At 45.0% G+C, this 24,028-nt stretch overlaps 1 protein-coding gene across 4 annotated transcripts; it reads left to right on the top strand.

The window, feature by feature from the left end:
* The first annotated feature begins 446 nt into the window (after positions 1-446).
* rc3h2 (ring finger and CCCH-type domains 2) lies at positions 447-23,766 on the top strand. Of its 4 annotated transcripts, none has more exons than XM_014125889.2 (19): positions 447-871; positions 6,940-7,262; positions 7,637-7,754; positions 8,926-9,159; positions 9,597-9,772; positions 11,414-11,614; positions 11,969-12,101; positions 12,421-12,539; positions 12,746-12,858; positions 13,186-13,464; positions 13,733-13,953; positions 14,281-14,687; positions 15,070-15,207; positions 15,715-15,873; positions 17,607-17,823; positions 18,455-18,539; positions 19,217-19,415; positions 19,795-19,919; positions 20,247-23,766. In XM_014125889.2, the coding sequence occupies exons 2-19, from the start codon at positions 7,032-7,034 to the stop codon at positions 20,383-20,385; spliced, it is 3,294 nt and encodes a 1,097-aa protein (XP_013981364.1). In that variant the 5' UTR covers positions 447-871; positions 6,940-7,031; the 3' UTR covers positions 20,386-23,766. The 4 variants fall into 4 exon arrangements, with proteins under 4 accessions (XP_013981364.1, XP_013981352.1, XP_013981362.1 ...); XM_014125877.2 differs by having other exon boundaries at positions 13,180-13,464; XM_014125887.2 differs by lacking the exon at positions 447-871 and adding an exon at positions 4,532-4,777 and having other exon boundaries at positions 13,180-13,464.
* Positions 23,767-24,028: the final 262 nt, after the last annotated feature.

Here is a 24,028-nt window from a genome sequence, read left to right as displayed (position 1 = left end):
CATTTCTACAGCATTACTACAATCAGTGCCAAAGCCTAGATCCCAGTAAGAGCTAACTCACTCAAGATGCTCATTAGGGTTGTTACAGGTAGATTCATTATTCTATTCATTATTCTATTCTGTTATTACACAGTAGCTTAATAGCGGATGTATTACAGAATGCTACAACATTCTGGATACACTGCACTTTTTCTTTCTCTTCAAGTTAAGTGGCTTATCTTGCATTAGATTATACTATTAGACAAATGAGATTAAAACTTAAGCAAGTGGAGACACTGAGACAGTCAATTCGATAGGGGGTTGCCATTATAGGGCCAAAACATGCATGGAGCATTGCGTCTAGCGGTCTTATCGCATCCTCTGTCTCTTTAAAAACGATGCAGCCCACGCCTCGAAAAGCGGCTTGTTCCGGCTTTGCCCCTTTACGTCTTTATCCTTGCCCATAACATGAAAATAGTACCACATACGCACAACCATTATAAACAAGGATTCGAGGTGAAATTGGAATATATATTATTTTGTACAGCTCGTTTTACCACAAAACACTCTCCTGTTGATCAAGACGCGCCTGCCCAAGGCACGCAGTTCAAAAACTGGAAGCGGAGTGATACAGTAGGCTACGCGATCGTTATACCCAGTTGTCAAACCGAGGTAGCGTACCTTTGAGCGAACATGTCGCATAGGATGGGAATGAATAGAGAAATTGGAGCAAATAGCAGTAAATTGATGTGCTGAAATGATGTTTTAAATACGGGGACTATATTATTGGTTTGATTGCTGTGGTTCCATTGCAACTGATGAAGATCTTTTCCGTTTGCTCTCTTGGACGATAAAAATATGATTATTATAGTACTCCGTTACAGTGCCTAAGGTAAGTGACAGCGAGAGGCGCGACTTTCAGCTTGTTGTCCCAATTATGATTTTTAGAGGTGTTGCATGCTGCCAAACAGTTTGTGGCACCTGATGATGGTCGAGTCCATACACAGTTATAGTAGTTGGCAACTGTTCACCTTCGTACTTAATATCTGCAGGCAGATCATTTATTATGGGGTACCATTACTGCATTTAGGAGCCATGCACGATTTCATCATGATAGGTCTATTTCAATATATATTTTTTGCATATAGGCCTATATACAGTCAGGAATGGAAACCTACTAAAAATAATTTGTCTTCAAAATTGGCATTGTCAAAATTGCCATTAGACCTAGCCTATTATTACATTAGGCTCCTTTGCACAGCGGCATCAGTGTAACAGATAATGTTAGACACTGTTACACAAAGAGGCTGTTCAATGAAGTTGCATAACAAAATGCATGCTCTGAGAATTACTGTGGCACCTACTTCCGTGTACAGTTTGATCTCTCAGGAGTGACATGTGCCAGTGCCACCCACTGCCAACGTAGCCTATCTATGCCAGAATGAATACACAAAAGGCCTTTTGAAATCAAAGTAAATACATCCTGATGTACAGCCTATAATGTGCCCCAGGCCAACTATCACTAGACCGACAATTGTAAAGTTGCACTTCTAGTTGTGTTTATAGAGTACTGCAGTTGTCTTATTTTTAAGATGATCATTTCAAATGGTTAATTTAATATAATACTTATATTAACCCTGAGATATGGAATATGTTTGAAAGTCCCTCTCCCAATGAAGTTGTGAAATAATGACTGAATAGAAATCCAAACTGATAAACAACAGTAGGAAATAAACAGTGTTGTTATTTTTTAACACAGGAAGAGGAAACAACGTCAAATAAAATCCAACGTTATTTGTCACTTGCTTTGTAAACAGCAGGGGTAGACTAACAGTGAAATGCTAACACGCGGAGTTAAAGATATAAAAAAAATGGAAATAGTGGCATGAGGAATAAATACACAGTGAATAACAAATAACAGCGAAGAGTAAAAAAATCATGGCTATATACAGGGAGCACCAGTACTAAGGCAATGTGCAGCGGTATGAGTAATTGAGGTAGATATGTACATATAGGTAGGTATGGATAAAGTGACTAGGCAACAGGATAGATACTAGACGTGCTTGTTGTTGTTTTTTCTACAAACACTTTGTTTTGAAAAGACCTTGATTGATTCTATTTCTCTGATGACTTGTTCAGAGCAAAGACCAAGCTATATCATCCAGGGGAATATAGTGTTGAACTCATTAAGGGGGTAGGGATTGAATAGGGATTAGGTTTGTGGCCGTCTTGTTTCATGACTCAAACAGACGTTAATGACAGTGACTCGTTTTATTGAAGCGCACTCGCAGTATTCCGTATTCTATATTTCATTGCCCTCCACAGAGATGTTTGTGTGAAATCTCAGCCCTGTCACCGGTTGAAATGTACTGTATTGTACTGTACTCTGAGGGCCTGGTTGGTAGAGTGATGGGGAGACTGGTGTCCTAAGGCCATGTCTGGAACAGCATGGTTTACTTGTGCAGGACAAGCCCAGCTGTCCTCTTTACAAGAGAATAGCCCCCTTCAAAACACACAGGCATTCGCGCGCGCGCGCACAGTCTAGAACCAGTGGTGTAAAGTATTTAAGTAACAATACTTTAACGTACTACTTAAGTCATTTTTTGGGGAGTACTTTACTATTTCTATTTTTGACTACTTTTTACATTCCTTAAGAAAATATTGTACTTTTTACTCCTTACATTTTCCTTGACACCCAAAAGTACTTGTTACATTTTGAATGCTTAGCAGGACAGGAAAATAGTCAAATTCACTCACTAAACAGAGAACATCCCTGGTCATCCCTACTGTCTCTGAACTGGAGGACTCACTAAACAGAGAACATCCCTGGTCATCCCTACTGCCTCTGATCTGGAGGACTCACTAAACAGAGAACATCCCTTGTTATCCCTACTGCCTCTGATCTGGAGGACTCACTAAACACAAATGCTTTGTTTGTAAATGATGTCTGAGTGTTGGTGTGTGCCCCTGGCTTTCGGTAAATTTAAAAAACAAGAAAATGGTGCTAGTTTTCTTAATATCAGGATTTTGAAATTATTTATAATTTTTTTAACCAAATACTTTTAGACTTACTCATGGAGTATTTTACTGGGTGACTTACTTTTACTTGAGTCATTTTCTATTAAGGTATCTTTACTTTTACTCAAGTATGACTGTTGAGTACTTTTTCCACCACTGTCTAGAACAGTTGTTCCCAACCAGGTGTACTAGGACTCCTTTGGGTACTTGGCCTATCCACAGGGGTACTTGGCCTATCCACAGGGGGTACCTGGCCTGTCCACAGGGGTACCTGGCCTATCCACAGGGGTACTTGGCCTATCCACAGGGGGTACCTGGCCTATCCACAGGGGGTACCTGGCCTGTCCACAGGGGGTACCTGGCCTATCCACAGGGGTACCTGGCCTATCCACAGGGGTACTTGGCCTGTCCACGACAGGTACCTGGCCTGTCCACAGGGGGTTCCTGGTCTGTCCACAGGGGGTACTTGGCCTGTCCACAGGGGGTACCTGGCCTGTCCACAGGGGGTACCTGGCCTATCCACAGGGGGTACCTGGCCTATCCACAGGGGTACTTGGCCTGTCCACGACGGGTACCTGGCCTGTCCACAGCGGGTACCTGGCCTATCCACAGGGGGTACCTGGCCTATCCACAGGGGTACCTGGCCTGTCCACAGGGGGTACCTGGCCTGTCCACAGGGGGTACTTGGCCTGTCCACAGGGGGTTCCTGGCATGTCCACAGGGGGTACCTGGCATATCCACAGGGGTACCTGGCCTATCCACAGGAGGTACCTGGCCTGTCCACAGGGGTACTTGGCCTATCCACAGGGGGTACTTGAGAAGACTCATGAGAATATAGGCTTATTGGTAAAATGCACGAGGGGTTACTTCAGGGGTACTCCGGGCAGAGCAGAATTCAGTTGGTGGTACAGTAACCGGAAAAAGGTTGAGAACCACTGGTCTAGAACAGGTTGTTCTAGCTCTGGGGTCGTGATGCTGTAATCTTAAGCACCAGTCCGTCAGGATCAACCTTCAAATCGCACATGTCTTCACTGCTCCTAGCATTCCAAGGGTTCAGGTTCTTAGAGGGCGGCAGAGGAGTAGGGGTGGGGACCAACCAGCTGGCTAACATGAGGGCCTGTCCATCAGCGGACTGCATGATGTCCATTTAGAATAACAGGCAGTCCTTTAGATTATAGAACACATGCTGTTCTCTTGAGGCATGCTGGGTACATTTCAAGAGCCAACATAGAACTCTACAGGCAGCATGCGAGGACTGACTGGGGCATATGTGTGAGGAGAGACAAATGTGAGGGGCCAAATGTGTAGAGACAAATGTGTACAGCTAAATGTTACATTGTATCTTTTTGTGGAAGACTTTGGGGGGGGGGGGGGATTACCCATTATATGAGACTGTATATCACAAGGAGGCGGTTAACATGATGGGGCACCACGAAAAACAGGATGTCTCTATAGTTTACAGTCAGGAACAGGTGGTTTCAACGTGACACTGACTCACTCACTGTGGTTCAAATGATATTTATGGTTACCCGCCCAGTGACTTCACCGCAACTAATTTAAGGGCAAAAAAAACTTCCCCCGTAGCCTTTACACGTTTTGTTGTCACATGCATTTTCACTTTGGTCCGTGAGCCAGTGACCGAGCTCAACTGTTGCGTGAAGCTCGTGGCGTTAATATTCAGGATCAGCGCCCTCGCGGAAACATGACACGCAAGATCAGCACGGAGCTGTCCACGCGGCAGAGGCAATGTGGACACATCGCTCCCTTGGACGCTTGGATGGTGCGTAATTTTGCGGAAAAAAGTAATTGAATGCGCAATCATAACTTGCACACTTAAACCAAGTGGTTTTATTTACTTGAATAAGTTACTTGCGTTTTATTCTGCAGAGTATATCAATGCAAAACTGTCCAAGTGTTTATCCTATTTAGATGCTTGAAGAGCTTGATATTTTAGTAGCCTAGATAGAATTGTAGCCAAGCGTGTCATTTATGCAACGTTTCAGTTTTGAATTGAAAACTTTCCTCACAGAACCTGTCCTTCAGGGTCAATATCCATGGTGACTCCCTCTGTCTGCACAATGATTGATTGTGAACAGCAGTGCATTCTTCTGTTGCATAACCTGTATAGTCTTTTTGCAAGACAGCAAGAAGACCATACAGGTTACCCTGGTAGAGCCAGCTCTAAGCCAGCCTGATGCAACTTCTTCATGCCATGAATGGGGTGAGGGGTGGGTATGATGGTGCAGTTGGTTCCAACTAGCAGCTGCCTGTCTGTCTGTCGATGCAGCTGTTGCATGCAGGGAAGTTAAGTCGTGGTGCTGCTGCTGCTTGGATATAGTACAGTTGAATGATTTCCCTCTAATCTGGGACTGATTTAGACCTGGGAAATCAGGTGGGTGGAATTAATTATCAGGTAGAACAGAAAACCAGGGTAAGATTTGAAGACCACTGGTCTAAAAGCTTGCAGACTTGCTTATTGGCCAGATCATCAGGAGAGATTGACTGCATCATTGCTGGTCTTTGTAAGAAGTATTGACGTGCTGAAAGTACCAAATTGTCTCTTCAGCCAGTTAAAGTACATCTAAAAAAATATCCATACAAACCCTACAAGACACTCAATCAGGGGTCTCTTTACTGTCCCCAAGTCGAGAACAGAGGCTTGGTGATGCACAGTAAGGTAAAGAGCACTGACTTTATTCATGGAATTCTCTTCCACCTCAGGTAACTCAGGCAAGCAATAAAATCAGTTTAACAAAAAAAAGAGAAAACAACACCTCAAGGAACAAAGTGGACTGTGAAGAGACAAACACACCCACACACTCTACACACACACCCACACCCTCACGTTGTTCTTAGTATGATTCATTTATTTATTTCTCTTTCTTTTCTCTTTCTTCTTCTTGCGGGTCATGTTGTTCTTTGTTCAGGGTGTTATTGTTTGTCGTTGTGTGGACCCCAGGAAGAATAGCTGCTGCTTCTTCAACGGCTAATGGGGATCCGAATAAAAATACAAATCATCACCTGTCGTGATTATCCTCAACCAACTGGCAGTATGCGCATGTTCTATCTCTATCTCTGTGTCTCCCTCTGTGACCATCCTGTTGCTGTCTTGAATTTCACTCAGAGTATTTATAATCCTGTGCTCTGTGATGGCGTGCAGAGAGAGAGAGAGAGAGAGAGAGAGAGAGAGAGGGTGTGTAAATCTGACCTTGTACTCAGTCGGTGTATAAATAAGACTGATAGGACAATGCCAGGGCAGGTCACCTCCAGGGTCAGTAGCCAGCCAAAGAAGGCCTCTCCACCCTAACCCAGGAGGAGGCATGATGGACTGGCAGGGAGGGCATCAGCGAGAGGGTGGGGCTGGGGGGGGAAAAAGGGTGGGGTTAAGGGTGTTTTACCAACTGGGGTTCAAATCTCGGGTCTCCCGTTTTCCCTAAGACTGTGTTAGCCCACCGAGCTAAAACCTATGCATTAGACCAGGGAGTTAACGCAGTCTTCAGGTCTCGGGACAAGGTAACTCATGCGAGCGTGGTTCAGTAAACCACCTCCCTTACAAATGGTAGCGGGTAGTGGAGGAGAGGGGTGTTTGTTCACAGGCAGGGGGATAGAAGGGAGGGGAAAGAAAGAAAGCATGGAGAGACTGCCGCCCACCGCTCTCCTTTCTCTTCCAAGATTCTGGTTGTGAAACAGCTAAGGCGTCTTTCGCCACTGGGTGCCAGATTTATCGCGCATTTCACCCGAGCAGTTTGCACCTGTGGTTTTTGGAAGGCAATAAAAGACAAAAACATGACAGGCCAGTTTCCCAGACACAGATTGAAAGCCTAGTGCAGGACTAAAAAATCTTGCTCAATGGAGAATACACGGAGTGCAAGGTCTCTCTGGCGATGACCGGTCTGCTGCTGACCTGCACTCTAACCTACTTTCTTTCTTCTTCTCTACCAGTTGTCATTGAGCTGTCGGGGTGTGGTGGCATGCGATCCCCCTGAGTGAGACACCACCCTCCAGAGGTGACAGCAGGCAGGACAGGCAGCAGGATGCCAGTGCAGGCAGCCCAATGGACAGAGTTCCTCTCCTGCCCCATCTGCTACAATGAGTTTGACAGCAATGGCCACAAGCCCATCAGTCTGGGCTGCTCGCACACCGTGTGTAAGACCTGTCTGCACAAGCTGCATCGCAAGGCCTGCCCCTTCGACCAGACAGCCATCAGCACTGACATTGACCTCCTGCCCGTCAACTGTGCCCTGCTACAGCTGGTGGGAGCTCAGGTGGGTACAGCACGTGTTGTTGTTGCTGCTGTTCTTCTTCTGATGATGATGATAACAATGATGACAATAATGATGATATTGACCAGTGGCGGTTCTAGACCATTTCAACTGGGGGGGGCCAAGCTGGGGCCAGTTGTACTGTTAGAGGGGCCAGTTACATTAATAACGGATGTAAAAAAAGAAAGATAGCAGAAATTTGTTATGTAAAAATTATTTCATACTCCACATTTAGGGGGGCCACAAGGGGGTCCAAAATTGTTGTCACAGGGGCACTGCCCCCCCCCCCCCCCAGAACCGCTAGTGAGTGACGATAACAACAATGACGACAATGATAATGATGATGACTTGTTGTTGTGTTTGTGGTATGTTCCCAGGTCTTGGAGTCCCAGCCTGTGACTCTGAGCAGTGCTGTGGAGGTAGAGCACTATGAGGTGTGCAGGGTGTGTGTGGAAGAGCTGGCTCTCTATCTCAAACCCATCAGTGGAGGAAAAGGTACCAGAGCTGTGTTGATAAGTGTGTGTGTGCGTGTGCGTGTGCGTGTGTGTGTGTAGAGGAACACAGCATTTCCTGTTATTCTCAGGGTCTGAGTTTAATGTGGTAGGAACGTTTGCGTCAGAGCATGTAAAAGCAGCGACACTCAGGGCTTCAGCCCGGAAACCTATCCACTCTGTAAGGCGATATGGAACCTGGGCCCCCCACACCAACACAAAATCAGAAGCCGCACATTATATCAAAAGGAAATGTAATAAGTGTGGAAGTAGTTTCAGTTACAGTAGTTTCATAGGAATCATTGAATTAGATGACAAGATTAGATTAGACAAGAAAACAGTTAATTGGCCAAATGTTTTTATTTTTTTAAACGTTAAACTAATAATATCACTTTATCCACCACCACTTTGTCCCTTGGTTCCCCTGCATGTCAATTCATATTCAGCATATACTTGATTACGTCTCATTCACAGATATACAGCATATTGTAGACTAGATTATCTGTAGCAATTATTGCAAGACGGAGGATGGGAAATCCCTCTCCTAGGACCCATAAAGCGATGTGTGTGACGGGCAGGAACCCTTGAGTGCTTTTAAAAGCCAATTGTCATGCCGAAGTGGTCTGTTTATTGGGTGTAATTCACCTGGAAAGCTCTCTGTGACGAGTTGAGAGGTGCAGTTAAACTGCTCAGCAGCTCTGTCAACTGTTTTTGTGATGATCACAGAAATAGAGAGGTTACTGAGGTCATCCGGCCCTGCTTTTTTATAGACTCACTGTAATAAAGTGTTTTAAGACACTGTTTTCATCACTCTGGTCTCCTATGAGAAATTTACTACAGAAATATAGTGTTTTTCTGTTGCGGGGCGGCAACGTACAGTTTCTCCGTCCCCATACAGACTCGTTTTAGACTATAATTAACCTGTCGCTGTGGTAAACAATAACTGAGTGTGGCAGTGAGCTGTCTCTGTGGTAGTATTTAAGTAACCTGGTCCCAGATCTGTTTGGGTTTCTGTATAGCACTTTGTGACATTGGCTGACGTAAAACGGGCTTTATAAATACATTTGATTGATTGATTGGCAAGGCAACACAAACAGATCAAGGACCAGGCTAGTATTTCAGTGTGTGCAGGACCTGTCTTCTGACCTTTGACCTCCCCTCTCTCCACCATGCAGGTGTGGTGACCCTCAGTCCGAGCGCGCTCAGTCGACCCATGCAGAGGAAGCTGGTGACACTGGTCAACTGCCAGCTGGTGGAAGAGGAGGGGCGGGTACGTGCGGTGCGGGCTGGCCGGTCGCTAGGGGAACGTACCGTCACAGAGCTCATCCTGCAGCACCAGAACCCACAGCAGCTCTCTGCCAACCTGTGGGCCGCCGTCAGGGCACGAGGATGCCAGTTCCTGGGGCCTGGTGGGTGGTGACTGGATAACACACCTGTCAATCATACCAACTGATGATGATAGGATAATACACCTGTCAATCACATGATGAACTGATGTGTTTTGTGAATAAGTGATAGCCATAAGGTTTGCTATGGGCTGTTGAACCTCATAGAGACTGGCGTCTTATGATGATTACTCATAGGGCAGATTCTGAGTGGGGGGAACTCTGTTTCTCACACCTGATCTGAGTTTTGAGTTTCAAGTCTGAAGACACCAATGAAACACCTGTAGAACTCCCACCCTGGCCTTCAGGATTCTAATCTCCCCATCCCGTTTTACTGTAGTGACGTTAGGCTGATGTATCAGGCGTTATGTACTTAGTGTGTACTAGCAGATCTCTTGCGTTCAAGTACTACAGTACTACGTCCTTTGTGTATAATGAAAGCTGTCTGTATCGTCATCCAGCGATGCAGGAGGACGCTCTAAAGCTGGTGTTGCTGGCCCTAGAGGACGGCTCAGCTTTGTCCAGGAAGGTACTGGTGCTGTTTGTGGTCCAGAAACTGGAAGCTAGGTTCCCCCAGGCCTCCAAGACCTCCATCGGACACGTGGTCCAGCTGCTCTACAGAGCCTCCTGCTTTAAGGTAAGACATATTTGTATTGTATTTTATATTATGTTGTACATTGTGGGCAATGTTTGCTTTCAAAAGCACGTATGATGCACTCACGCACGCACGCACGCATGTGCACACACACACACACACACACACACACAGATACACACCCACGCACACACAATATAGGGGTAATAGAAAGGACACTGATTCAGCGGTTTCACCAAAGTGCTCTAAAATGATCACTTTATCTTACTTACAACACTGCTATAGATATCAATACACACTATGCTGTACCACCAATCCCATTTGATTAATGAACCACTCTTACGGAAGAGCGACTCTGCCATCTTCTGCCCCCTGGCGCTTATGATGCCCAGCAGTGGAGAAAGCTTCTGAGTGTCACTTACCATGTGCACAGATGGTGTTGCTGAATCTCTCCCGGAGATTTAAAAATCTGATCTTTGGTTTAGATGTGTATAGCCAATTGTGGCAAATTAGCTGAGAATGGAAACACATACAACTCAAAATGGTCCTCTACATACTCAATAAATATCAGAAAACTCCAAGTGATGGAATGAAACAGTCTGCTGGTGACAAGGAAGTGTCTGTGTGTGTGTGTGTGTGTGTGTGTGTGTGTGTGTGTGTGTGTGTGTGTGTGTGTGTGTGTGTGTGTGTGTGTGTGTGTGTGTGTGTGTGTGTGTGACAGACAGACAGACAGACAGACAGACAGACAGACAGACAGACAGACAGACAGACAGACAGACAGACACAGACAGTCATACAGAAAGACAGACAGACAGACACAGACAGACAGTCATACAGACACAGACAGACAGACACAGACAGGCAGACAGACAGGCAGACACAGACAGTCAGACAGACACAGACAGAAAGTCAGACAGACACATAGACAGTCAAAAAGACACAGACAGGCAGACAGACAGGCAGGCAGGCAAACAGACAGACAGACAGTCAGACACAGACAGGCAGACAAACAGGCAGACACAGACAGTCATACAGACAGACACAGACAGTCAGACAGACAGACATACAGACACAGACAGTCAGACAGACACAGACAGACAGACTCAGACAGTCAGACAGACAGACAGACAGACAGACAGACAGACAGACAGACAGACAGACAGACAGACAGACAGACAGACAGACAGACAGACAGACAGTCTCAGACAGTCTCAGACAGTCATACAGACAGACAGGCAGGCAGACAGACAGACAGACAGTCAGATAGACACAGACAGACACAGACAGTCAGATAGACAGACACAGGTCTGTTTTAGCGGCAAAGGTCCTAAGATAGAGATACACACACATTTATTCACACACTTTTTGATTTCTGGTGTCTTATGATGATTACTCATAGGGCAGATTCTGAGTGGGGGGAACTCTGTTTCTCACACCTGATCTGAGTTTTGAGTTTCGAGTCTGAGGACACCACGCAAATGTCTGCCAGTCAAATGAGAGGGACGCAGTGACATCTAGGCTGGCTGGATGTTTTTCTCTTAGCAATATCACAGTCTCGTAATTGTATGACCTCCCCCTCTCCTCTCCACTCCTCTCCTCCATCCCTCCCCCTCCCCGTCTCTCCCCCTCTCCTCTCCACTCCTCTCCTCCATCCCTCCCCCTCCCCGTCCCTCCCCCTCCCAGGTGACCAAGCGTGACGAGGACTCGTCGCTGATGCAGCTCAAGGAGGAGTTCCGTACCTACGAGGCGCTGCGCCGCGAGCACGACGCCCAGATCGTACACATCGCCATGGAGGCGGGGCTCCGTATCTCCCCTGAGCAGTGGTCCTCCCTGCTCTACGGAGACCTCATCCACAAGTCACACATGCAGTCTATCATCGATAAGGTATGCTCCCTGCGTCCTCATCACCCTATCACTTCGCTCATCGTACTAACCAGTCAATCATCGCTACAGTACTGCACAGCCCTCCGTTCGTCACGTATGAGATTCCAGATCAATAGTTGATGAGGCACTGGACAGCTTCCTGACTCATGTGCTCACTAATACCTCATTCAGTCAGTGGTTGGCAAGGCAACCATCTCTGTCATCCCAACGTTTTACCGCCATATGCTGCATTACTTTGACATACCGCACTTGCTTTCTCACTGTAAGCTACTCTAAATGGCCGTACGTGTGCTGTATACATCCCTATGCATCCCTTTGTCTCTCTCTCTTTCGGGTTGGTGGTCACTCCCCCAGCTCCAGTCCCCAGAGTCCTTTGCTAAGAGTGTCCAGGAGCTGACTATAGTTCTACAGAGAACAGGAGACCCTGCTAACCTGAACAGCCTCAGACCACACCTGGAGCTACTGGCCAACATCGACCACAACCCAGGTAGATACAGTACGATCAAGCTACAACTTGGAGGTCAGGGCCCCTAGGGAACCCAGCAGCTTCCCCCAGGCAGCTGACTTCAGGTTTAGACCATCATAAATGATAGTACTGGACAGAAGAGGTAATATGGTAATACATTATTGATGTGTTGTACTGTGACTCTCTTGACTTGTTGATGTGAGACAGGCGCGTACTGTACGTCTGCTGTACATGTGTTTTGTGGGTTTGTTTAGATGCTGCAGACACTATGACCACCCAGTATTGTTCTCGAAAACAACTAGATGAGGGTGTTGATGTCTGACCTCGGTGTTGTGTGTAGACGCAGCGTCTCCATCGTGGGACGAGCTGGAGAGCGTGATGCTGGCGGTGAAGGTGATGGTCGATGGTCTGGTGGAGTTTATTCAGAACTTCAGTAAGAAGAGCCACGAGACACCACAGGTACGGGAGCTGACAGCCCGCGCACGCACACACACACACACACACACAAACACACACACACACGCCTCCCTTTAATGTAATAACACCTGTGGAATACGCAAACAGAATACGCCCGTTGAATAATACCACGGTGCATTTGACTAACTCACTGGTTTACTGTTGTGAGTGACATGCTGTCTGTTTTGGTCTGTCCCCTCCCCATGCAGCCGCAGCCCAACAGCAAGTATAAGACCAGTATGTGTCGAGACCTCCGGCAGCAGGGTGGCTGTCCTCGAGGATCCAACTGCACCTTCGCACACACACAGGACGAGCTAGAGAAGTGAGAGGGAGAACACCGCCATGCTCATTTGCATACGATGAGACATAGACCTCTCTGTTCTTGTCAAGGCTTTCCTGTGAACTAGTGTTTAAATGAACGACACTCTTTTTTTTCTCTCTCTCACTCTCTCTCTCTCTCTCTCTCTCCCTCTTTCTCTCCCTCTTTCTCTCTCCCTCTCTCTCGCTCTCTCTCCCTCTTTCTCTCTCTCTTTCTTTCTCTCTCCCTCTCTCTTGCTCCCTCTTTCTCTCCCTCTTTCTCTCTCCCTCTCTCTTGCTCTCGCTCGCTCTCTCTCTTTTTCACTCACTCCCCCCCCACTTCAAGGTACAGAATGAGAAACAAGAAGATCAGTGGCGTGGGCCGGCCCTTCCCCCTAGCCCAGGGGAGTATGGGTAGTGAGGGGGGCGACTCAGGAGAGGAGGCCTGCGCTGGGGGACTGAAGGGCTCAGACAAGGTGGGGTCGGGGTCCCTAACAGAGGGCTCCACACACCCCCAGCTCATCCCCAGGGGAGGCAACATGATGGAGGAGATGAAGAGGGAGAGGTCTGTTGATAACGGATCCAACGGACTCACAGGCTCCAGCCGCTCCTCATCTGGCTCTATGGAACAGTAAGACACTTGAATACTTTCACTTACTGACTGTGGCTTCACCTACCGACTGTGGTTTCACCTACTGACTGTGGTTTCACCTACTTTCACCTACTGTGTATTGTTATTCATGATGATGACTCGTCACTGAACGAGTAGCGTTCAAGCTGAAAGTGGAATGTTTCCGCTGGCTTTAATGTGTCATCTGGATTTAGCGAGACCTGTTGTATTTCTAGTCTGACATCTCTCTCTCTCTCTCTCTCTCTCTCTCTCTCTCTCTCTCTATCAGGAAGTCTGTTTCTCCTCCAAAGACGCCTGTAAACCACTCCTCAGCTCCTTCTCCCCATGGTCCGGGGTCTAGGGTAGAGTGTGGCTCTGGTCATCCCAAACAAGGGCACTTCCTAATGAGAGGACCCCCTCACCAGCCTCCTCCCCACCAGCCTCAGTCCTCTGAACTGTACTACCAGGACTCCCGACCTCCCTACGACACACAACCCTACCAGCCAGCCAGTGAGCAGAGCCATGGCACCACATTTCAGAGACAGTGTTTATATAATTTCATTAACAGAGACAATAGCAGAGGTAACTCTGTTACTGCCTGGTAATAGTGCCGGAATTAGCTAAACTGCTCATTTGCATTGCCATTCTATTCACTCTGAACACTCTTTCACTCTATCCAACCCTTTTATTATTGCTTTTTAATGAACGCAACATAGAAGTGACTCAACCTTTCATTTGTTCCTGGGCCTTTTTGTGTACTCTTTCATCATTGAAATACTGTTTGAAACAGCCTTTTCTAGACTCACTGATGTCCTCTCCCCCTCCCTGCTCCTCTAGGTAACTACTACACCTCTACAATGCACCACCACAAACCCTGCATGACCCGCTTCCTGCGTTCCAGCCACGTCCTCGAGTCCTCTCTGCCGCCTTCCATGGCCCCTCCGTACTCCGAGCAGCACCCCTCCTTCCCCCCACCACGGGAGCGAGCAGGTCCTTCTCCCTACGGCCCCCCGCCGGCCCCCCAGTACGGGCCCCTGGCCCCGGCCCATGGTGGCTATGCTCCCCTGTATGACAGTCGGCGTATGTGGAGACCCCAGCTGTACCACCGCGAGGACGCCAGGAGTAACTCCCTGCCTCCCGAGGTGCTGCACTCCTCTGTGTACCAGCCCCCCCTCCGAGAGAGATATGCCTCCCTGGACAGTCCCTACTGCTCGGCGGGGGAGCACAGAGCAGCGCTGCACAGGGTACGGGTGCAGTATAGCCGCCTCCGCATGCGCGCTCCTTAACACGACTGGCTTTGTCATGTCTTTCCCCTGTCCTCCTGCCTCTCCTCCCACTCAGCTCAGCAAACTCATTCTCACCCACATCTTCTCTTCCACCTCCTCCGCTTCCCCTCCTCGTTGCCCTCCTCCTCCTCCCCTCTTCCTCCTATTCAATCGACTTTTGAAGGCTATGATTAATGTTGTCGTAGATGTTTATTGTACATGGGGGGGAACTTTCACCCAATCCTAACCCTCTCTCTTTACCTCTTTCCTTCTCTCCCCCTCTCTCTTTTCCTCTCTCTTTTTCTCTCTTTTTTTCTCTCTCTTTCTCGCTCTCTCTCTCTCACTTTCTCTCACTCTCCAGGACTCTTATGGGCGTGTTCCTCTTGGATACGAGGATCTGTTCAAGCGGAAACAGGAGCAATGGGCACACCATCACCACGACAACATGAACAGGCCCTCCCAGTCCTCCCCCGTCTTCACCGTAGACTTTGGTGCAGAGGTACGTAGGCCGGCACGTACGCAGAGTGTGTTAATGCATACATTATGAACACGAGAGAGAGAGAGAGAGAGAGAGAGAGAGACATAGAATGACAGTTTGTGCATAGAACAAGTGTAAATGGAATACTGTAATCAGTTTTATCCACTCCTATGCCCCATGAAATGAAGGTCTAGAAATGCTCACATATACAGTCCTCTATGTGTTGTTTGTGTGGGCTTTGATCCTGACCCAAAATATGTGTTGAATACAAAGCTATTTTAGAGTGTGACTGTTGCTGGGCAACTGGTAGCTAAAGCATAGATAGTCACATTATGTTTGTGGGAGTCCTCTGAGGGAGACAAAAGCAGGGATATTAATCAAAAACAGTTTCAACCTTTCACTTCATTTTGTGACTTTCTCTCCTCCTTTCCATTCCTCCTTATTTTCTTTCTCTCTCTCTCTCTCTCTCTCTCTCTCTCTCTCTCTCTCTCTCTTTCTCTCTCTCTCTCCTCCCCTCCTCTCTATCAGCATGACAGTGGAGGTGATCAGTGTATAAACTGTAAGTACCGTGGTGAGGAGCGTCTGGCCCACTACTCTCCCTGGTCCTGTGGAACCATTAGTACCTGCATCAGCCCCTTTGAAGCAGAGCATCACAACGCCTCAGCTCACTCCTGCTCCGAACACTCAGTGAGTCTACCCACACACACACGCTTGTAAAAAACAAAACATATATCAACTCATATATCAACCACACCTCCTCTTAGAAACACAACTATATATCAACTCATATATCAACCACACACCCTCTTAGAAACACAACTATATATCAACTCATATATCAACCACACACCCTCTTAGAAACACAACTATATATCAACTCATATATCAACCACACACCCTCTTAGAAACACAACTATATATCAACTCATATATCAACCACACCTCCTCTTAGAAACACAACTATATATCAACTCATATATCAACCACACACCCTCTTAGAAACACAACTATATATCAACTCATATATCAACCAAACACCCTCTTAGAAACACAACTATATATCAACCACACACCCTCTTAGAAACACAACTATATATCAACTCATATATCAACCACACACCCTCTTAGAAACACAACTATATATCAACTCATATATCAACCAAACACCCTCTTAGAAACACAACTATATATCAACCACACACCCTCTTAGAAACAATACTATATATCAACTCATATATCAACCACACACCCTCTTAGAAACACAACTATATATCAACTCATATATCAACCACACCTCCTCTTAGAAACACAACTATATATCAACTCATATATCAACCACACACCCTCTTAGAAACAATACTATATATCAACTCATATCAACCACACACCCTCTTAGAAACACAAATATATATCAACTCATATATCATCTACACACCCTCTTAGAAACACAACTATATATCAACTCATATATCAACCACACACCCTCTTAGAAACACAACTATATTTCAACTCATATATCAACCACACACCCTCTTAGAAACACAACTATATATCAACTCATATATCAACCACACACCCTCTTAGAAACAATACTATATATCAACTCATATATCAACCACACACCCTCTTAGAAACAATAATATATATCAACTCATATATCAACCACACACCCTCTTAGAAACAATACTATATATCAACTCATATATCAACCACACACCCTCTTAGAAACGCAACTATATATCAACTCATATATCAACCACACACCCTCTTAGAAACACAACTATATATCAACCACATACCCTCTTAGAAACACAACTATATATCAACTCATATATCAACCACACACCCTCTTAGAAACACAACTATATATCAACCACACACCCTCTTAGAAACAATACTATATATCAACTCATATATCAACCACACACCCTCTTAGAAACACAACTATATATCAACTCATATATCAACCACACACCCTCTTAGAAACACAACTATATATCAACTCATATATCAACCACACACCCTCTTAGAAACACAACTATATATCAACTCATATATCATCTACACACCCTCTTAGAAACACAACTATATATCAACTCATATATCAACCACACACCCTCTTAGAAACAATACTATATATCAACTCATATATCATCTACACACCCTCTTAGAAACAATACTATATATCAACTCCGACTTATATTAATATGCCCTAAGGAACATAACACGACAAACACATTTGATTGGGTACTGTACATCATGATGACTCATTGTCTCTACATTGAAGTATGGCTTGGAAAAGTAATCAAATAGAAATCTCAACCTAAACGTTGAGAGAAATCATGAATATGTATGTTCTTATGTAATGACACTAGTGCAACTTCCAATGACTTCACTATATAAAATGCTGTATCTTCCAGGAAGTAGATAATGGTGAAAGGAAGCGGTGGCTACACACGTTTGAGCCGTACCGTCGTCTGAAAGACGAGGATCCCATCATCCCATTTGGAGAGGGACCCATCATCTCTAAATGGGGGGCTATCTCCCGCGCCTCCCGTACAGGGTACCACACCACTGATCCCGTCCAGGCCACAGCCTGCCAGGGAAGCAACAGCACCACCCCCATCAACTTCAGAGGTGAGGAGGGGATAGTGGTGGCTAGGCTTTAGCTTAGCAGGTTAATACACTGTATTAACAGGAAACTTGGGTTCAAACCTTTCGGTTACAGCGGGGCAAAAGGGTTCTAACATGTAGAAGTAATATTTTGCCCCTAATGTTGACTTCTTGTCAATTCTGTTATACCATTTGACTTGTAATCACTCTGATGGTGTGTACTTGGTGAAACCGACACCTGGACTGACATGACAGCAGTAGTTATGAATTAAGAAAGTTATGCCATGTTAAAACCGTCAATCATTTTGAATTATTATTCATTTGTAATTTAATGTAATGAATGTGGAACATTCTGTTTAGAAATAAATATATTCGATTCCAAAGAGGTGCAGAGCTCGCTCGGACCGGCTGCTATGCTAGCACAGAGCAGAAACGTGTTAACATGTGGAGGGATTAAAGTGTGAATATAAATGAAAGTTGTCTTTCATCTCCAGGCCCTGAATGCACCCAGGCTCTCTGCAGGCTCAGTGGAGCCCGGTTCACTGCAGTCAGTGCTCCCATGTATTCACTTCAGCATAGTGTGAAGTGCAAGGAAATACATTGTTATAGGTTGTTCACTGTTATTATTCTAAATCTACGCTTGTTTATATTCCAGATTATGGTCCGCACATCGGTCACGGTGACTACAGGTGGAGCTCCCGTGGGTCTGACTCATCCAGCCACTCTAGTTTCCTAGAGAGGTACAGTATAGACTCTGTACCATACTATACTTTACTGTACTACAGTATAGACTCTGTACTATACTATACTTTACTGTACTACAGTATAGACTCTGTACCATACTATACTTTACTGTACTACAGTATAGACTCTGTACCATACTATACTTTACTGTACTATACTCATCACCCCCTTTCTCTCTTTCCCCTAAACAAAGGCATTGTCCTGTTTTCTTTTATTTCTGTATTTTTTGGGGGGTTCGTTTTACTTCGATGTCCTCCTGTATGTTTGCAGCGGAGCGTTCGCTTGCTCGCCGTGACTGTGTAGGAGGTGTTGTTTTCAACCCTCTCCTCCTCCTCCTCTCCTCTCCTCCTCTCATTGTGCTGCAGTCGGTTCCTTTTCTCTCTCCTTAGACTATAAATAGAGCGGTTCTCTAAGCTCTCTGCTTGTTTGCTGCCTGTTCACGTTCTGACTCTGACTTACAGTCTCTGTGTTTATGATTGGAGTGGGGAATCTAGTCCTCTGTACTCCACAAGTCTCTCTCTTTACTGTCAGTACCTCAGCTATTTACATCATTTCACTCAGAATGCACATGAAATAACATTACAGTGTAAAGGTACTGTTTTACTGTCACTTTGAATATCTGAAGCAGCACATACAGTGAAGATATTGTAGATTATTTCCTGTGTGTCCACAGTGACCAGCTGGGAGTGTGTGAGCTTTCCGCCCGTGAGCGGTCCTTCAGCAGTGGAGAGAAGACTGGTGCAGGAGACCTGCTGCAGACTGACTACTGTACGGACACGACAGAGAGCGAACCGGACAGAGACATTGAGCTGGAGCTGTCTGTACTAGACATGGAGGACATTGACCTGCAGGACAACAGTCAACAATCTGAGGTACAGTGAAGTCGTTATGGCTGTGTTTACACAGGCATTCCAGTTCTGATCTTTTTTCCACTAATTGGTCTTTTGACCAATCACATCATATATTTTCACATCAGATCTTTTTCAGAGCTGATCGCATTGGTCAAGAGACAAAGAACTGACAGAATTGGGCTGCCTGTGTAAACGCAGCCAATGTCCTCTTAATGTGTCTCATTGATTGATTGATTGATTGATTGATTGATTGATTCATAATTTGTCTCTGTCCTCCTAAGGGAGGATCTGTGTGGGAACTGTAATGTGGTGCAATGGTACAGCATGGGCTTGAGTGATGTCATCTCTGTGTGACTGTTTTTCTATTACATCTGACTGACTTCTTATCTGGATGTCCTAGGAGTCCCTTGAGCTAAGGGACCCCCACCTCCTCACCCCTCCCAGCAGTGAACCCCAGAGGAGCCAGACAGACAAGCAGTCCGCTGACAAGATGGAGGCTCACCTGCTGAAGAAGATGGCCTTCAGGTGAGCTGGGTCAACAACTATCCTCGCCTCAACCAGTGTCTGGCAACACAAGACAAGTAAACACTAATCACGCCAGTAGCAAGGCTGAATATTGATGTGGTCCTTACCTCATCTAGGACAATCAATTCAATTCAATAAACTTTATTTATCCCCAAGGGGCAATTATTTTTGGCAAGCGTGGTCATAACGTGGTCATACACACATCACGTACACTTGGGTGAGAAAACTTGACCTAAAAATAACATGTGCTCCCGTACTGCAGCTTCTCTGATCTCTTCTATTTCTTGTTAACTGATCGGAGCCCATCTCTGTACCTCTGTGTTCCAGGAAGTCTCTCTCCCCTGGCGGTCTGGGCTCAGGAGGCCTCAGTGTGGGGAAGCTGATGATGAGAACCGGCCCTCCAAGGCTTGGGGACATGGGCCCTCGCCCCAACACAGGCCCTGAGATGCTCCTCAACGGCAGTTGAGAGGGCAGAGACACCCCACCGCTACAAAGCTCCTACAGCTGCTGTCACAGTAACATCATAGGGTCGTACAGGCCTGTATCATCAGACACCGATCAGGTCTCACCCCCCCCCAATATCACTAGTAAAAAGGATACATGCTGTACAGTATGCTCCTTTAGACGACAGGTAGTGTCGTTTTCGAACGTGACAAAGAGAGACTTCTGGTTTAGACACAAACACCAATAGGCTCCATGGTATTTCCTCTTTTCTCACACGGCAGGGTTTTCAATCAATTGGTTTCTTGTTTATTTTTTTTTGTTCTTGGTTTTGATCATATGTTTGTTTGTGTGACCTGCTCGCTCTCCACTGCCTTCAGGGATGGTGATGATGGTGTTTAAAATGCTTCATATGGCATCCAATAGTCTTCTATTCATTAGTTCTACAATGTTTACAAGGTGACGAAGGTGCTCGGGCACTATTGGGTGTGAAGGCTATCAGTATCTGTTGATATTGGATGATAACAATAACAGTACAATACTATGTATCTGTAGTCATAGGAATGATATTTGCATGTCGAAAATTCCAAGTCTTTACTTTCAAAAGGATAGTGCTAATTGAACAGGGTTTTTAGGTCATGAAAGATGTTTTTAAAAAAGGAAACAGGAAGAAGACTGTGTTACCCTGTGTGCAGTGTCATTTGTTGGTCTCAAGCATTTCATAGACGAGATTCAAGATGATGACGATCAGTCAGACATCTCACCGATGTCACCGCAGTCACACGTGTGCACAATTGTGGCCTTTCTTTTTTAGCTGTTTGTAAAATATCCCCTTATATTTAGGCCTAGCCATCGGGTTAATTCATGGAAAACACCAAGAAGTCCAACATGTATCAACAATCCTAAATATGATCGACAGATGCCACCGTCATTTATTGCTATAGTCTGAGCAGCTGCATCCAGTGATTGAATCGTACTTATCTACTGTACTGTATATGAAATAATACATCATACAGACATTTATCTGTGCCCTGGAATCTCATGACATATCAGCTCTTTTTAGTTCTGTGCATGAAACTCATAACCTGGTTTTACTATAAACAGAGGATCAGCAAATCACCAGGTGAATCTAGTGTTCCTTCATGCTGTCTTTGTTTTGTCTCTGTTCTATCTTTTTACAAAATGTGTTTCCTTTTTGTTTTCTTTGAAGCATTGCTAACTTCCGTGAAGTTGTTTAGTCGAAATATTTTGTATCAGGATCTCTGTTCTGTTTTGGTTGTGGTTGAAATATTTTGTATCAGGATCTCTGTTCTGTTTTGGTTGTGGTTTTTTTATTTTTTAAAGAAATGAAACCAATTCATCAGTCTGTCTCTATGTTCGTGTTTCGATCAGGGTTTTTCCTGCTGGTCAAAAGGTCAAACCGATACAGTCCGTCGTCGTTTTGTGATCGCTATAATTGTTCATGCATTGGCCTAAAAAGGGTCAGTGTTATTTTACTGCAGTTTTGTGCACTGAACATTCTGTTTGCTGTCTTCTCCTGCCTGTAGGGGTGAAGAGATTCGGGTGACACTAAGTGTTACAGCACTTAGGAAAAGTCTCCTATTTATAATAGGGTTTATTTTGTTACGGTCTGAAAGGAGGCAGACAGGCCTAGTGAGTGAGACACAACTTGACCAGTGCTTCCTGACCCTTAAGGACTTCCCTACAGACATACAGTATATTCCCTCTCTCACAAGGACTGTCGATGGTCAATACTTTGTAAGCCTACTGTAAGCATTACTCGCCTAATATATTTCTGTTGTTTGTTCCCTTTTCCTGTATAAGACTTTGACTCAAGTCTTCTTAGTGCCATATTATGTACAATCAATCACTTGAGTTCATAATTGTCTCAACAGGGCCCTTTGGTGGGGCACACATAGGAGGTCTGGCCCTAAAGGAGACATGGCAGCGGCGTCTCTTAAGGTTTAGAACTGGTCAAGCTGAAGGGTAGTATAGTGTTGTGATTATAGGCTGCTCTGCCTCCTGTAGTTCAGGTTTGTTCCAGCAGGGAGTACTAGAGCCCAGTCTCTGCAGCCCTCAGGGAGGAGTTCTATTGCTAAGCTACTGATCTGATCGCATCTTCAGCACTGAATATTATGGGTGATGAGCGCAAGTATTTACATTAATAATCTTGTTTAATGTAACTTTTCACCACATAAATGTGTTCAAGGAGTGATTTATCATTTTGCTATGATGTTTATTTTCTTTGTTTTTATTCAATACCAATATTTGTATTATAACCCTGGTGGGAAGGGGTTGGGTACAATAAGAACATTATTGGGAGTTATGTAGATAGAATGAATCCCCTGTGTGTTCCAGTGCCTGTCTAATGAAGCACTGGTGTAAGGATCTGATCGCACCACACTTCCCACCCCATCACTGCCAGATGTTCTTACTACCCACTATTCAGCCAGTGTAACCCTACACCCCCAGGTCATGCATGCTAGTCCCTCTTGTTGTTATGGCGAAGGAGGAATGATTCTGTAGTTGTGATACAACACACCCAGCGCTGTAAGTGTTCTTCACATGCCCACTGTGTGGCCACGCCAAGTATTGTAGTCTGCCTGCAGCATTTTACTGTTTGCCGCTTTTGAAATGCTTTATTATTGATTATGATCAATTTATTATTATTACTTACTTACTACCATCATTGGTTGTGTTGTAGTATTTTTCTCTGGATGTAGTAATTTTTGCTTCAGTAGAATTTTGAAAATTTGCTGAATAGTTAACAAAGTTAGCAGAGAATGGTCTAATGTAAGCCGGAAACATTTGCCTATTTGTTAATTGTACAACTATGATGGAACTGATTTTTGAATATTTATGTCTGTATTAGACATTTTCTTTGCAAATCTATTGTTCAATTGAAATTGAAATGAAATTAAAGATGGTACACACATCCATCATTATTTTCTACAGGTGGCACCATCGTTAGATGGACTTACTGCTCATTTACAACAATATGTAATCAGATATTTCAATAAATATTGTTATAGAGGGACAAATAAATGTTCAGAAAGAGGGAACTCTTGAGACAACCTAAAAATGTCCACGTACATGAATAATATGTATTCCATTTATTTCATTTGAAATATCACTTTGTGAAAGGTTTTCTTTCGCTTATCTAATGGCATTGCAAGGCAGGGTTTAGTTTGATCTGCTGTACATACAGTATGTGTTCAGATGTGACCAGCCAACTGCCTGACTTGTTGATTCTCTTTGTTTCCTGTTTGCTCTTTCACTGACAGCGTGGCCAAGCAGAATACTCTGATACTATTTGGATGAATCAGTATTACCTGTGAAATCAGAGGGAGATTTCAGTACCTGAAACATTGCATGCTAAAATAAATGAAAAACCAAACTAATAATGTGACTGTGTCCTGTTTCAACTGATTTGGGATCAACATCAAGTGCAAGTGTGAATGACACCGTGTCTCCATCTTGCGTTCTTTGGTGGGCTGTGACCAGAGCCATATAGTGATATACACCATGTCTAAATATAGTGGGCTGTTACTATTCAGTTTCATGTGCTGCAGTTACCTAATACCTATCCTACTCACTTTCCCTTCAGCTCTAGTTAAACAGAATATGTCAGAGGTAGATATAAACTTTTCTGACCTAACATTTCACAC

The sequence above is a fragment of the Salmo salar genome, chromosome ssa01 (genome assembly GCF_905237065.1).
Source record: "Salmo salar chromosome ssa01, Ssal_v3.1, whole genome shotgun sequence".
NCBI classification, from domain to species: domain Eukaryota; kingdom Metazoa; phylum Chordata; class Actinopteri; order Salmoniformes; family Salmonidae; genus Salmo; species Salmo salar.
The sequence above is the reverse complement of the archived record's forward strand: the minus strand, read 5'-3'. Positions and strand labels throughout refer to the sequence as shown.